This window comes from Haematobia irritans, chromosome 3, assembly GCF_050003625.1.
Source record: "Haematobia irritans isolate KBUSLIRL chromosome 3, ASM5000362v1, whole genome shotgun sequence".
In the NCBI taxonomy this organism is placed as follows: domain Eukaryota; kingdom Metazoa; phylum Arthropoda; class Insecta; order Diptera; family Muscidae; genus Haematobia; species Haematobia irritans.
This window is the reverse complement of record NC_134399.1, coordinates 15,359,800-15,374,453: the sequence shown is the minus strand read 5'-3', so window position 1 is coordinate 15,374,453 and position 14,654 is coordinate 15,359,800. Positions and strand designations below refer to the sequence as shown.

At 34.8% G+C, this 14,654-nt stretch overlaps 1 protein-coding gene across 1 annotated transcript; it reads left to right on the top strand.

Moving 5' to 3' along the window:
- The first annotated feature begins 2,586 nt into the window (after positions 1 to 2,586).
- Positions 2,587 to 7,908, top strand: LOC142230768 (uncharacterized). Its single transcript, XM_075301396.1, has 2 exons — positions 2,587 to 4,524; positions 4,714 to 7,908. Exons 1-2 carry the CDS (start codon positions 2,587 to 2,589, stop codon positions 7,906 to 7,908), a joined length of 5,133 nt encoding a protein of 1,710 aa, XP_075157511.1.
- Positions 7,909 to 14,654: the final 6,746 nt, after the last annotated feature.

The following is a 14,654-nucleotide window of genomic DNA, read 5'->3' as shown; positions in this document are numbered from 1 at the left end:
AAATTTTGGCTACTCATACTACATTTTTGTTATTGGTAAAATTGCAAAAGAACCTAACTACCCTAAATTGAATTATAAAAAAATTAAACTATTTACATACAAAATTGTGAATTATACATAAACCCTAGTTAAAATACTTACCTTGTTACATTGCCTATACTTACCTAAAATCAAATTTTAAACCTAAAATACTTACCTATTTACATTGCACATATTTACCTAACAACAGTTCGTTGAATTAACATTACTTACCTTTTGTGAAACCCTTTGTATGAACACCATTATACTTACCACTGAAATAAAACTCACAACTGTGAAATATTAAATTGAAACAATCTTTGTGTTTTCAATAAAAAAGGCCAGTGTACAAACATTATTTGGTCCATTCGAACCGTATGTGAAAATTTGCATCAAAATAATTTTTGCTTTCCCTAAATTATTGTTGGGACATTCCAAAAACTTAAAATATTTTGGACAGTGTGGTTCAAAAACAAAAAATCATAATATTACCAAATGCGAAATTGTGAAAGTGAATTTTGAACAGTGCTACAAAAACAAATCTTTAACCCTGGAAAGTCATCCTTATTTTTTGTACACTAACGTCATCCTTCGTCATTTTGACTACGGCATATTTCAAGACGCTATAATTTGCATTGTGAGCAAAAATGAGAACCAAATTTGAGAATATTTTCTTATTCAATATGTTTTTAATTAGTATACAACAAAAATTCATAAAATAGTTTAATTAATATAGCTTAAATTTATCATTTCCCAATCGACTAAAATACATTTTAGATCGAAATTGAAATTATGCGTCGTCATTTTGACGAAGGATGACTGTCCAGGGTTAACAAAAATAATTTTTTCGTGCCGGTTCGGTAAGAAATTAAAATACACAAAATACACAACATCACAACAACAAAAACAAAAAGCAGAACATCGAACCTTCTCGAATTTTGGAAGGCAGATCCCGTTGAAGCGGTTTATTTGGAAGCCAACCACAAAACAACAACAAAAACACAAAGTACAACATCCAAAGTGAGTACAAGCTTTGATTTTTTTTCGTTTTTGGCGCGACAAGCCAACGGAATATATTGGGCGCTGCTAACAAGACACTCTCCCGTACTTTGATCCAAGGAGTTGTTGTTTTTTACATGCTTGACCCTATATATTTTGTATGTTTGACCCTTACATAAGCTATTTTTGCGGAAAATGGTTTGGTTTATTGATTTGCATGTTTGTTGGATAAATTTGACACAATAAATCTCACTAGCATTAACAGTGTATTATCATCTTGCTGGTATCCATTTTGTCTGTGTATGAGTGATGACCCAAATCGATTTTTTGCAAGTTAAGCTAAGTCAACAAATGTATGGAAGAAATTTAATGAAACACGAAATATTTTGGGGATAATTCGAAATTTGTGTTGAACTTGTTGATTTCGTATTTATTTCCGATATATTGTGAACTTTTGGAAAATCTTTTTCTTGGAAAAAAAACTCGAAACTAAATTTAATTATTGTTGGGCATAACAGGGGATCTGTATCAAAAATTTTACTAACTTACGAGACTCGAAGTGGTTGTTCCCATACGTTTTTTGGTGATAAATTGAAAATTTTAATTTGAGACACGGAAAATTCAAACGTTTGGCCAAATTTTTACAAAGTACGAAAATTTTTTATTTTATGTTTTGTTAACCCTCTATTCGTATCGTAAAATCAATTAAAAAATGATGATGAAAAGTTGTCTTTGTAAGAAATTTGGAGGATGGTGAATTTTAAAACTTTCGTACCGACCCACGCATACTTACTCTTACAATACCCCTCGTACATATTCCATTTGGTGATTTGCAAACTGACTTAAGTCAATTAAAAAGAAATTCAACTGATATTTTGCAAAGTGACCCAAATCAACTTTGAAAATAAAAAGTTTGCAACTGTAAAGCAAAATTTACACCTCTCAACGGCTCATAATACTGATAAGATCTTTTCATATGTTTTGAAAAGTTATTTCCTTGTTTTGGAAACTTATTTTTTTTTTGGTTTTTGAAATCCTAAACAAAGACTGGGCTGGTTAAAAATATTTTAATGGGTGACTTATTCTATGCTTGTTTGGATGTGAATTTTTATAAATAAAGGCTAAATACTCAAGTAAGTTATTATTTGGCAACTAGTTTCAACTCAGTTGATGGATACGAAATTTTCGGCCCTGAAGACTACAAAATTGTATTTTCTCTGTCCAATAATAAATTTAACAAAAATCTTATACCACTATCAAGTTTGTGAAACTATTTGGGCTTTATTTAATCCTGTAAACCTATGACCCGCTTTTCTTATCTTTATTGTTTTGTCTTGCGAGTTTTTTTGGTAATTCTTCTGATGGTCCGGGGAAATAATTAATCATTTGACGCAATTATCTCCGTGTTTTCAAACTTATTGTAACTTTTATAGCCGAAAGTAACACTTCAAAATTAAACACTTCTTTTGCAAGAGGTTAAGATTCGGTTTTATTTAATCCTCGTTTTTGCTTCATCTTTGCGAAGTTTTGTCGCATCAAAATTTTGACATAAGAAATAAATTGGGCAAAATGGAGAAAATTTTTAAAGAGCAATTTGTAAACAGTGTCAATGATTTGAATGATTTTGAAAGCATTTATTCTGTCGCGAAGACCACTGAAGATATTCGACAACTTGAGTCCCTAAGGGTAGAAGTTGAGACCCTATGGTCAAATGTTAAAAAAGCATACTTCGATTGTCGCAATCATGTTCCACAAGGTGAGGAACAACCAATAGATAAAACGAAACTTCGGACCCACTACCACGAAGCGATGTCGTCATACAAAAGAGTTTTGAGTTCTATCAATGCTGATATAATCGCATTAAAGGATCACGCGGCCAAAGAAAAGACAGAAAGAGAATCTTTAGAGACCCATGATAGGAATCTTGAGTTTTCGCCAGCTTTAAGACTTCCTCCCTGTGATACTGACGTTTTTAGGGGAGGATACAGCGCTTGGCCTACTTTTAGGGATCTTTTTTCTGCCATTTATATTAACAACTCTCGACTTAGTAATGTCGAAAAACTATTCCATCTGACACAGAAAACTTCTGGAGAGGCAAGGGAAATAATTAGTAACGTTCCATTAACCAATGATGGGTTTATTTTAGCGTGGAAAAATTTGACGGATCGTTACGAAAACAAAAGAATGCAGGTTAATGATCAATTGAAAACACTTTTCAATTTGCCCAACGTCTCTGTTGATTCAAGTCAATCAGTGCAAAAACTTCAAAGAACAGTGAACAGTTGTATCCAGACTCTGGAAACACTTGGTATAGAAGTCAAGGAATGGGACCCAATTCTAATTTATCTCTGTTCTTCAAAATTACCAAGACCCTTTCTCGAGGAATTTGAGAATTCTTTGGAAGACTGTAAGACTCTTCCAACTTGGAATCGATTCGAACTTTTTTTGACTCACAAATTCAAAACTCTCGAGTCAGTGGTGAATATAAAACCAATATTCAATAAAACAAACCAAAATAAAGTTGATAACAAATATAGGCCAGAGAAGGGAAAATTCGTCAATAGTTTTCAAACCAACGTTTCACAGAAACCTCATTCGGGGAGCAAAAACAAATTTAATTCGAAAGCAGTTGCTACAAATTCAAAAATAACTTATCCAAACTCAAGTTCAAATAGTCAAATGTGTCCAATTTGTAGAGAAGTGCATTTTATTCGGGATTGTCCCAAATTTATTGAGAAAAATATCAATGATAGAATTCATGTTGTCAAAGTTGCACATCTTTGCTACAATTGTCTGTCATCCAACCATGGCATAAAAGATTGTAAAAGTAAATATTCTTGTCGAGAATGTAAAATGCGACATCATACAATGTTACATAAGGGAACAGAGACACAAAATGTTACCCATGACCCAACAAGAGAATTAGTACGACCCAGCACTAGTACTGCGGCTCTAACAACTCAAATACAGTCCACTCCAAACATGGAAAACAATATTACGACTTTGACTCTTCAAGATGATCGAACTTGTGAGGATCATCCCAGAGGTACATTGCTTTTCACAGCCTTAGTTCAAATCGAGTCTCGCGGACAATTATTTGATGCCAGAGCAATCATTGACTCTGGATCTCAATCTACTTTCATATCGGAAAAACTCAAGAATAAATTGTGTTTGCCAACTAAACGAAATTTAGTACATATTACAGGAGTTAGTGAGATGGTGGCAGAAACTTCTACAAAAGCTTGTCTTTTCAATTTACATTCTCGTCTAGACCCTAGTTTCCATTTAGAAGGTTGGGCTCCTGTTTTGAGGACCCTTCCGTCAAATTTACCAGCACAAAACCTAGATTTATCACTACTTAGGGATTTTGTCAACCTTGATTTGGCCGATCCAAAATTCTACATCAGTCAACCGGTTGATCTTCTAATTGGAATGGATATAGGACCCTTAATTTTTAACACTAATACACCTATGAAATCAATCGGCTCTTTATTGGCCCAGCACACCGTTTTTGGGTGGATTGTTGGTGGTCCAATATTTCACGAAAATGTTAACAAAAACAGAATCTCCTTACATAACACTGTTTCCATTGAAAATATTCTCACACGTTTTTGGGAGGTGGAGGAAATCCCAAAAAAGATTTTGAGATCAGAAGATGATGCATTTTGCGAATTAAACTTCAAAAACACTACAAAGCGTAATGAACAGGGCAGATATGTTGTGACCCTTCCATTTAAAAGTTGTGAAGAATTAGGAAATTCTCGAAATATCGCAATGGCGCAATTTTTCCGAATGGAGCGGAAGCTAATGAAGACTCCTGATATAAAGGCACAATATGATCAAACAATTTTAGAATACTTGGAACTGGGACACATGAAGAAAATTTCGCCTCAAGAAATTTCTAAAACTCCTAATTATTATCTACCACATCATGCGGTGATAAAACCTGATCGTTTGACAACAAAACTTCGAGTTGTTTTTAATGCGTCAAGCCCTTCCTCAAATAAACGTAGCCTCAATGATAATTTATTTACTGGACCCATTCTCCAGCAAGATCTTGTCTTACAAATACTGAAATGGAGATTCTTTAAGTATGTTTATTGTGCGGATGTCACTAAGATGTACAGACAAATTCTGCTCGACAAAAGTCAAACACAATATCAGCGTATACTTTTTAGAAAATCTCCAACTGACCCATTAGAAGATTTTGAACTCTTAACAGTAACTTTTGGAGTTAATTGTGCTCCATTCCTGGCAATCCGGACACTTCTTCAACTTGCAGAGGATGTGGCGGACAAATATCCCATTGCATCAAAAATTATACGAGAAAATTTATATGTAGATGATGTTTTAGCTGGCGCGCACACTATTGAGGACGCTATTAAATCTCGTAAAGAGTTAATTCGAGCTTTGGGCTCTGCGGGTTTTAAACTAATGAAGTGGTCATCTAATAATCATAAAGTTATTCAAGATTTGCCTTCGGAACAGTTGCTTCCACTAAACTGGTTGGAGTTATCTGAGGACTCATCAACCAAGACACTAGGAGTCAGGTGGAACATATCCGGGGATTATTTCACTTTTAATCAGCCAACTATAGAAGGTAGGCAAAATTACACCAAAAGAGAAGTTTTATCCTCTATTGCAAAATTATTTGACCCATGTGGATGGTTAGCTCCAGTTATTGTAGTAGCCAAATTGGTTATGCAGCAAATATGGCTGGACAAAATCGACTGGGATGACCCATTGAAAACTATTACTCTCATGAGTTGGCAAAAATTCGTAAAAAATAGTGACGCTATTGAATCTGTAAAAATACCTAGATGGATTAATTTTGTCCCAAATTCAAAAATAGAGATTCATGGGTTTTGTGATGCATCCGAGAGTGCATATGGGGCAGCTTTATATATTCGTGTTGAACTCCAAGATAACCAAGTTGAAACACATCTGATAGCTGCTAAGACCCGCGTTGCTCCAATTAAAAAGATTTCTTTGCCCCGACTCGAGTTGTGCGGAGCAGTTTTACTTTCTAAATTAGCATCAACAACGATTACAAATCTTCAAATTTCTAATTACTCAACTCAGTTTTGGACAGATTCTACAATCGTGTTAGCGTGGTTAAAAAAGCCTCCCTGTGCATGGAGTACATTTGTGGGAAATCGTGTTTCTGAAATTCTGGAAAATGTTGGCAACGATAAATGGCAACATGTTGACTCCGAAGACAACCCAGCTGATGTGGCTAGTAGAGGTTGTACGCCTTCTGAATTAAAATCACATCAATTATGGTGGCATGGGCCACAATGGTTGAAGTTACCTAGAGACAGATGGCCGAAATTTGAAATTTTGGAAGACACAAATTTAGAAACAAAGACTGTGAAGGTTTTAAATGCTTCCACTTTTGAAGACCCTCTGATGCGATTTTCTTCGTTACCACGCGCTTACAGAGTATTGAGTTATGTTTTGCGTTTTTGGAGAAATACCGGGCAAAACAGATCACATCTAAGAATTTCTACCCAGGAGATAACTCCAGAAGAAATTCAAGAAACAAAACGACGTTTGCTCATTATGACTCAAAGTCAACATTTTGCACATGACTACGCTAACTTATTGAAGAAAATAAAAATCTCGTCTACTAGTAGTTTATTGACGATGAACCCATTTATTGACTCAAGTGGCATTATGCGGTCAAATGGGCGACTAGTTCAATCTCCAGTTTTAAGTTATAACGAAAGACATCCTATTCTTTTGCCATATGATGCTCGCTTTACACAACTTTTGGTTGAATTTACTCATAAAGTTACTCTTCACGGTGGTAGTCAACTTATGACCCGTGTTTTGAGATCGGAATTCTGGATATTTCGATTAAAACCTTTGGTGAAAAAAGTTATCCACAATTGTAAGACTTGCATATTATTCAAACGACACACCCAATCGCAAATAATGGCATCACTTCCGCCTGAACGCACCCTGCTTTCACGACCTTTTACTAATACAGGTGTTGATTTTGCAGGTCCCTTCAACATTAAAAACTATAAAACAAGGGTCTGCTTGATAACCAAAGGTTATATCTGTATTTTTGTGTGCTTTGCAACAAAGGCTGTTTACTTAGAAGCTACAAGTGATTTATCGTCACAGTCTTTTCTTGCGGCTTTTTCACGATTTATTGCTCGAAGAGGTTGCCCTTCTTGTATTTATTCAGATAATGGGAAGAATTTCACTGGTGCAGCAGAACTTTTGAAGAAAGATCGTCTACAATTTATGAAAAGTTTACAAACCCAAACATTGCAACAATATTCTCACAACAATCTTGTGTGGAAATTTATACCTCCTGGTGCCCCTCATATGGGCGGTTTATGGGAAGCGGGTGTGAAATCACTGAAGACCCATTTACGAAAGTTTATTCCTAATATGAGCTTCACTTTTGAAGAATTATCTACCATATTGGCTCGTATAGAAGCTTGTTTGAATTCACGACCTTTGTATAGAGCCAATGATGATCCTAATGATTTTTCTCCTCTTACCCCTGGTCATTTTTTGATCGGGACTTCAATGCTGGCTCCAGCGGAGCCTGATATTTCAGATCAAGATGTCACACTTGCCAACAGGTGGCAACGACTCAAAATTGTGTCTCAATATTTTTGTATGAGGTGGAAGTCAGAATACCTTAAAGAATTGCACCGTCGCAACAAATGGAAGTACCAGCAGGAAAATTTAAAAGAAAATGATCTCGTGGTAATAAAAGATGACAGATTTCCTCCCACTGATTGGGCAATGGGTCGGATTGAAAAAATATATCCGGGTACCGACCAAAACATAAGGGTAGTAGATATACGAACGGCAAGGGGGACATTCAGTAGACCCGTTACGAAGCTGGTCAAGCTATTTTCCGCATGACTAGCTTTTTGCGCCTTAACCAAAAAGACTTTGTACTCGCAGCGATTTTTTATTTCAGATATGGCTGCATATTTACCACGCCCGGAAAGAAGTAATAGTGAGCGACTCGGTCGGGAGAGAAACAACAGGGCACCAGAGAGGACTCCAAGGCATCGATCCAGCAATCGCCAGAACCAACACGTTGATTGGCGCGGAAGACCAACTTCCTGGCAATATTCTTGCGGTCTCTGTCAGGAAGACCACGCCATAAGTTCCTGTGCTCGATTTTTAGAGAAGACACCATCACAACGCTATGAAACTGTCGAGAGGCGTGGTTACTGTAGAAACTGCCTAGCAAGAAGTCATCTTGCTCCTGACTGTCCTTCTCTAAGTGGCTGTAGAAGATGCAATTTGCGCCATCATTCACTTCTCCACGGAGCTCCCCAATTCGACGACCCGCTAAGACCCGCTCACCTTGTTGGACCAATAGCAGATGCGCCACCCTCAGACCCTACACCTTCTCGCGAAGATGACGCCCCTTTGCGGTGGGATTTAGTTTTTGTACCCACAGCTACGGTACGAGTGTCGGAGGACGGGGTGAACACCTGGACCACTATTCGGGCAATTATAAATCAATCTGCCACCATGTCCAGGATGGCGTATTCTACCTTTCGACGCATAGGGCTACGGTCATTTATTCATCGAGGCCATCGCTTTACAACGTTTCGATTAATGCCTCGGAGCACCAACAGTACGTGGGCACTGCGTGTAAATGCCCTAATCACAAATGATTTGCCAACCAGACCGTATTCAGACCCTATATTAGAAGACCCGACCCGAGATCTCGCTGCAGATACGCTAGCAGATATAGACCCACGTTCAAACACAACAATAGATTTAGAGCTGGGAGCCGATGTTTATCCAGCGCTACGAAGAGATGGTCATGTTTTCACCGGGCTAGGCGATGTGCACGCCTATCAAACAACGCTTGGCTACACGTTTGCTGGTCCAATAAGGAACATGCCAATGAATTAAGCCCTAGAATCTGAAAATTGTAACACTTGTCACGGCGGGCCCAGAATGTTTAGCATTGCGCTAAACTTTTGCTCAGCACTGTGGAGCTATACTTTTGAGCAGCACTGCAACTAGCGGTGCATTGACACATACATACGTCACTAGTCACAGTGCTCTCTCTCCACAGTGTTGTTGCCACCAGTAGCTGAATAATAATAACAAAGCTGTCAAATAACTTCCATCACATTGGAAAATGTAAAAGTAAAGTTAATTGTTTTGCGCCCTTTGCAACCGCCACAACGTCGTGACAAGTGAAATAAAAAAACCAAAAGAGAACAAATACAAGCCAAAGTAAAAGTTAAAATAACAAGAGTAACAAATTTATTAAACAAACTATTGTGAATATAAAAAACAAAATCAAAAGTGTTTGTAAAATATTATCAAATAAACATAAAGAAACAAAACCAACAGTGTATACATACAGTTAAATAAGAACTAAAAACTATTGCACAATTGAGAATTAAATAAATAAATAAATTTGTTAACTAATACTAAATTTGCTACTTAAAACCTACGTTGATACAAACTTTAATAATACAGTGAGCATTTGTTAATCATATAATTAATAAAATTTTGGCTACTCATACTACATTTTTGTTATTGGTAAAATTGCAAAAGAACCTAACTACCCTAAATTGAATTATAAAAAAATTAAACTATTTACATACAAAATTGTGAATTATACATAAACCCTAGTTAAAATACTTACCTTGTTACATTGCCTATACTTACCTAAAATCAAATTTTAAACCTAAAATACTTACCTATTTACATTGCACATATTTACCTAACAACAGTTCGTTGAATTAACATTACTTACCTTTTGTGAAACCCTTTGTATGAACACCATTATACTTACCACTGAAATAAAACTCACAACTGTGAAATATTAAATTGAAACAATCTTTGTGTTTTCAATAAAAAAGGCCAGTGTACAAACATATAGAAAATTTTGTCAAAATTTTACTACTATAGAAAATTTTGTCAAAATTCTATTTCTATAGAAAATTTGGTCAAAATTTTAATACTATAGAAAATTTTATCAAAATTTTATTTCTATAGAAAATTTTGTCAAAATTTTATTTTTATAGAAAGTTTTGTTAAAATTTTATTTCTATAGAAAATTTTTGTCAAGATTTTATTTCTATAGAAAATTTTGCCCAAATTTTATTTCTATTGAAAATTTTGTCAAAATTTTATTTCTATAGGAAATTTTGTCAAAATTTTATTTCTATAGAAAATTTTATCAAAATTTTATTTCTGTATAAGATTCGGCCTGGCCGAACTTGCGGCCATATATATTTGTTTTTCATTCATTTTTGACAAAATTTTCTACAAAAATACAAATTTTGAGAAAATTTTCTGTATAAATAAAATTGTGATCTAATTTTCTATAGAAGAACGTTTTTGACAAAAAACAAATAAAAATTCATTAGAAATAACATTTTGAAAAAAAAAAACTATATATATAAAATTTCCATAGATGTACATTTTTGACAAAATTTTCGATAGAAGTGAAATTTTTATAAAATATTCTATAGAAACAAAATTTTCTATAGAAGTACAATTTTAGTAAGATTTTCTATGAATTCAATGTCTTTAATAATTTTAATTTTCTTTTTAGATCATACTATCAAAATATAGAAAAAAATCCATTGTGGGTAAGATTTCCCTTTTTGTACAAGTAGTAACTTTCATTTCATTTCATTTCTTTATTAAATGCATTCCTACACAACAAGATTAAAATCTTATAATTATAGTATAGGATTATTAATTTGAATAATACATTTGATTATCGTAGTAATTATAAAATAGTTTTAAAATAAATAAATACAATTAAAGTAAAATAAAAGCAATTTAACAAAGGGAGAGAACAGGAGTGGAAAATAAGAAAAATATGTTTTCGTTAAAATAACATTATGAGAATAACAAAAGAAAAAAAAGAAAATATACAAAAAAAAAGATAAGATATAAATAAATAAATAAAAAACCAGTAAGGAAAGTCTAAAGTCGGGCGGGGCCGACTATATTATACCCTGCACCACTTTGTAGATCTAAATTTTCGATACAATATCACATCCGTCAAATGTGTTGGGGCTATATATAAAGGTTTGTCCCAAATACATACATTTAAATATCACTCGATCTGGACAGAATTTGATAGACTTCTACAAAATCTATAGACTCAAAATTTAAGTCGGCTAATGCACTAGGGTGGAACACAATGTTAGTAAAAAATAAATATGGGAAACATTTAAATCTGGAGAAATTTTAAGAAAACTTCGCAAAAGTTTATTTATGATTTATCGCTCGATATATATGCATTAGAAGTTTAGGAAAATTAGAGTCATTTTTACAACTTTTCGACTAAGCAGTGGCGATTTTACAAGGAAAATGTTGGTATTTTGACCATTTTTGTCGAAATCAGAAAAACATATATATGGGAGCTATATCTAAATCTGAACCGATTTCAACCAAATTTGGCACGCATAGCAACAATGCTAATTCTACTCCCTGTGTAAAATTTCAACTAAATCGGAGTTAAAAATTGGCCTCTACGGTCATATGAGTGTAAATCGGGCGAAAGCTATATATGAGAGATATATCTAAATCTGAACCGATTTCAACCAAATTTGGCACGCATAGCTACAATGCTAATTCTACTCCCTGTGCAAAATTTCAACTAAATCGGAGTTAAAAATTGGCCTCTGTGGTCATATGAGTGTAAATCGGGCGAAAGCTATATATGGGAGCTATATCTAAATCTGAACCGATTTCAACCAAATTTGGCACGCATAGCTACAATGCTAATTATACTCCCTGTGCAAAATTTCAACTAAATCGGAGTTAAAAATTGGCCTCTGTGGTCATTTGAGTGTAAATCGGGCGAAAGCTATATATGGGAGCTATATCTAAATCTGAACCGATTTCAACCAAATTAGACACGCATAGCTACAATGCTAATTCTACTCCCTGTGCAAAATTTCAACTAAATCGGAGCAAAAAATTGGCCTCTGTGGGCAAATGAGTGTAAATCGGGCGAAAGCTATATATGGGAGCTATATCTAAATCTGAACCGATTTGGCTGATATTTTGCAAGTTTTTCGAGACTCATAAAATATTTGGATGTACAGAATTTGAGGAAGATCGGTTGATATACACGCCAATTATGACCAGATCGGTGAAAAATATATATGGCAGCTATATCTAAATCTGAACCGATTTTTTCCAAAATCAATAGGGATCGTCTTTGAGCCGAAACAGGACCTTATTCCAAATTTTAGGACAATCGGACTAAAACTGCGAGCTGTACTTTGCACACAAAAATACATCAACAGACAGACAGACGGACAGACAGACAGACAGACAGACAGACAGACAGACAGACAGACGGACATCGCTAAATCGACTCAGAATTTAATTCTAAGACGATCGGTATACTAAACGATGGGTCTCAGACTTTTCCTTCTTGGCGTTACATACAAATGCACAAACTTATTATACCCTGTACCACAGTAGTGGTGAAGCGTATAAAAATGATAACAATAAGAAAATGGTAGTATATCAAAAATACATTTTGTTAACGTTAAAAAATACATTTTGTTAACTTTAATTGTTCCGAAAATATTCAGTAATTAGTCTTTTGAAACTGAAAGCGTTGGCGGTGATTTGCAGTTTTTTTGGCAGTCTATTCCAGAGACGTATGACCCATATGAGATAGTGCCATTCTGATACCAACGTTCGACATCTTATATGAATAATCTTTTTCCCCCTATTGGACCTGGCAAAATGTAACCTCTCAAATAGGTATATAGGTAACTTTAAGTTTATCGTCTTGTGTAATAAAATAAGCGCCCTTGTGTTATATAAGTTCTCTAGTGTCAACCCGTATAGCCGAGTACTGTACCCGGAAATATGGTCAAATCTCCGGATACCGTAGACATATCTAGTGATATTATTAAACTGTACATTAAGTTTCCGCATTCTGACACTGTCACAATGGGAGAACAATTCACAGCCATATAACAAAGATGGCATGAGGTAGGTCTTTGCTAATAGAGATCTTATATTCTGTGGAGTAAATGAGTGTGACGCCCAGAGTATCCTTAATTTGTTATATGTTATTCCAGTTATACCATTAACATGATTCGACCAAGTTAGATTTTCATTAAATATTACTCCCAGGTTTTTGCAAAACTTAACAATTTCAATCCTTTGGCCATTGAGGATAATGTTGGGTTCTGTAATTCGTTGTCTTGTTCGACCCTTAATAACGAGACACTTAGATTTATCTGGGTTCAGACACAACCCATTGGATGATGCCCATTCATGAACAGCGACAACGTCATCATTCACCATCTTGACCACATCATCCAATAGGTTTCTATCCGCACCCAAATAAATCTGCACGTCATCTGCATATAGATGAATTTTGCAATACCTCAGGTACTTTGGAAGATCATTTATGTAGCAACTTTCCCCTGTTGGTGCAAGCTAAAATCGTTATAACATTTAAAATTTGAAATTAATTACTAAATTAATATATTAAAACATTTCTTTTAACAAAAGCTTGAAAAATAAACATTTTTTTTTGGAAATTTTATAGATTTTTGTTCAAATTTTGGTAGATTGCTTTTGGCACAAGTGGCAACCGTCTTGGTGATACGTATTTAAGATTAACGCCAACCGACATTTCAACCCTATAAACTTACTATGTCTAAACGACTCAATCAATTCGTAAAGAAAAACACATCATTAACACTGTCAACTTATTAGTGTCCCATTGTTTTCATTGTCATTCCTAACACTCAAATTCGCATGACCTGTCTACCAACAGGACATCGTTAATACATGCAATTACTCACTGCTGGCCCAGCCTTCAACATCTCCTCATATCCTTAGGATATGTTTTTTTTTCGCCCTACATCCATTTTAATCATACCAACACACGCACACACATACACACTGGCACGCATACACAGATAAACGGAAGACCAAAACATCGTTATGGAAATAACATCCCAGTATGAAAGATTATAACGAGCATTCTCCTGTTCATAATCTGTCATCGGGGACATTTATTGTCGGGCTTGCCTTTATTAAGTTCTCATAACTGCAGGGTATAATGTCCGGTCCGACGATGTATTCAATTGATGTCTGCATGTATCCTTCGAGGCACAAAATAGGAGATGAAAAAAAATTACAAATGATAACAGTGACGCTGTGCTGGGTGCCGTTGAGCTGTGTGTTTACTGGTCAATCAACTTTGAGGTTTGTGGTAAAAGGCGAAATAAATTTTATTAAAACTTGGTGTCCTTTTTTTTGAGGATATGCGTAATAAACGAATTGTTTGTGATACCAATACATATTCGAAATTTTTAGAGCTATTTTTGCGAGTAGTAATTTCAAATTGAACTTGAAATTTTAATTTGTATTTAATTCTGTTATTTTTTGTTGGTATTGAATTCTCTTCTTGGCCCAAAACATGTAAACTCTCATGGGATGTGACCATTACCATACGCAAGGCCGTATTCAGGGGGGGGATGAGGGGGATCAAACCCCCCCGAAATGAATGAATGTTTTTATATAAATAAATATATATTTTTAGCTGCATAGAAAAATCTTATCGAAGATGTTGAAGAAAAGCTGGAGGTTTTATTTTGAAAAACGCTTACCTATAAAACTTGCACAAA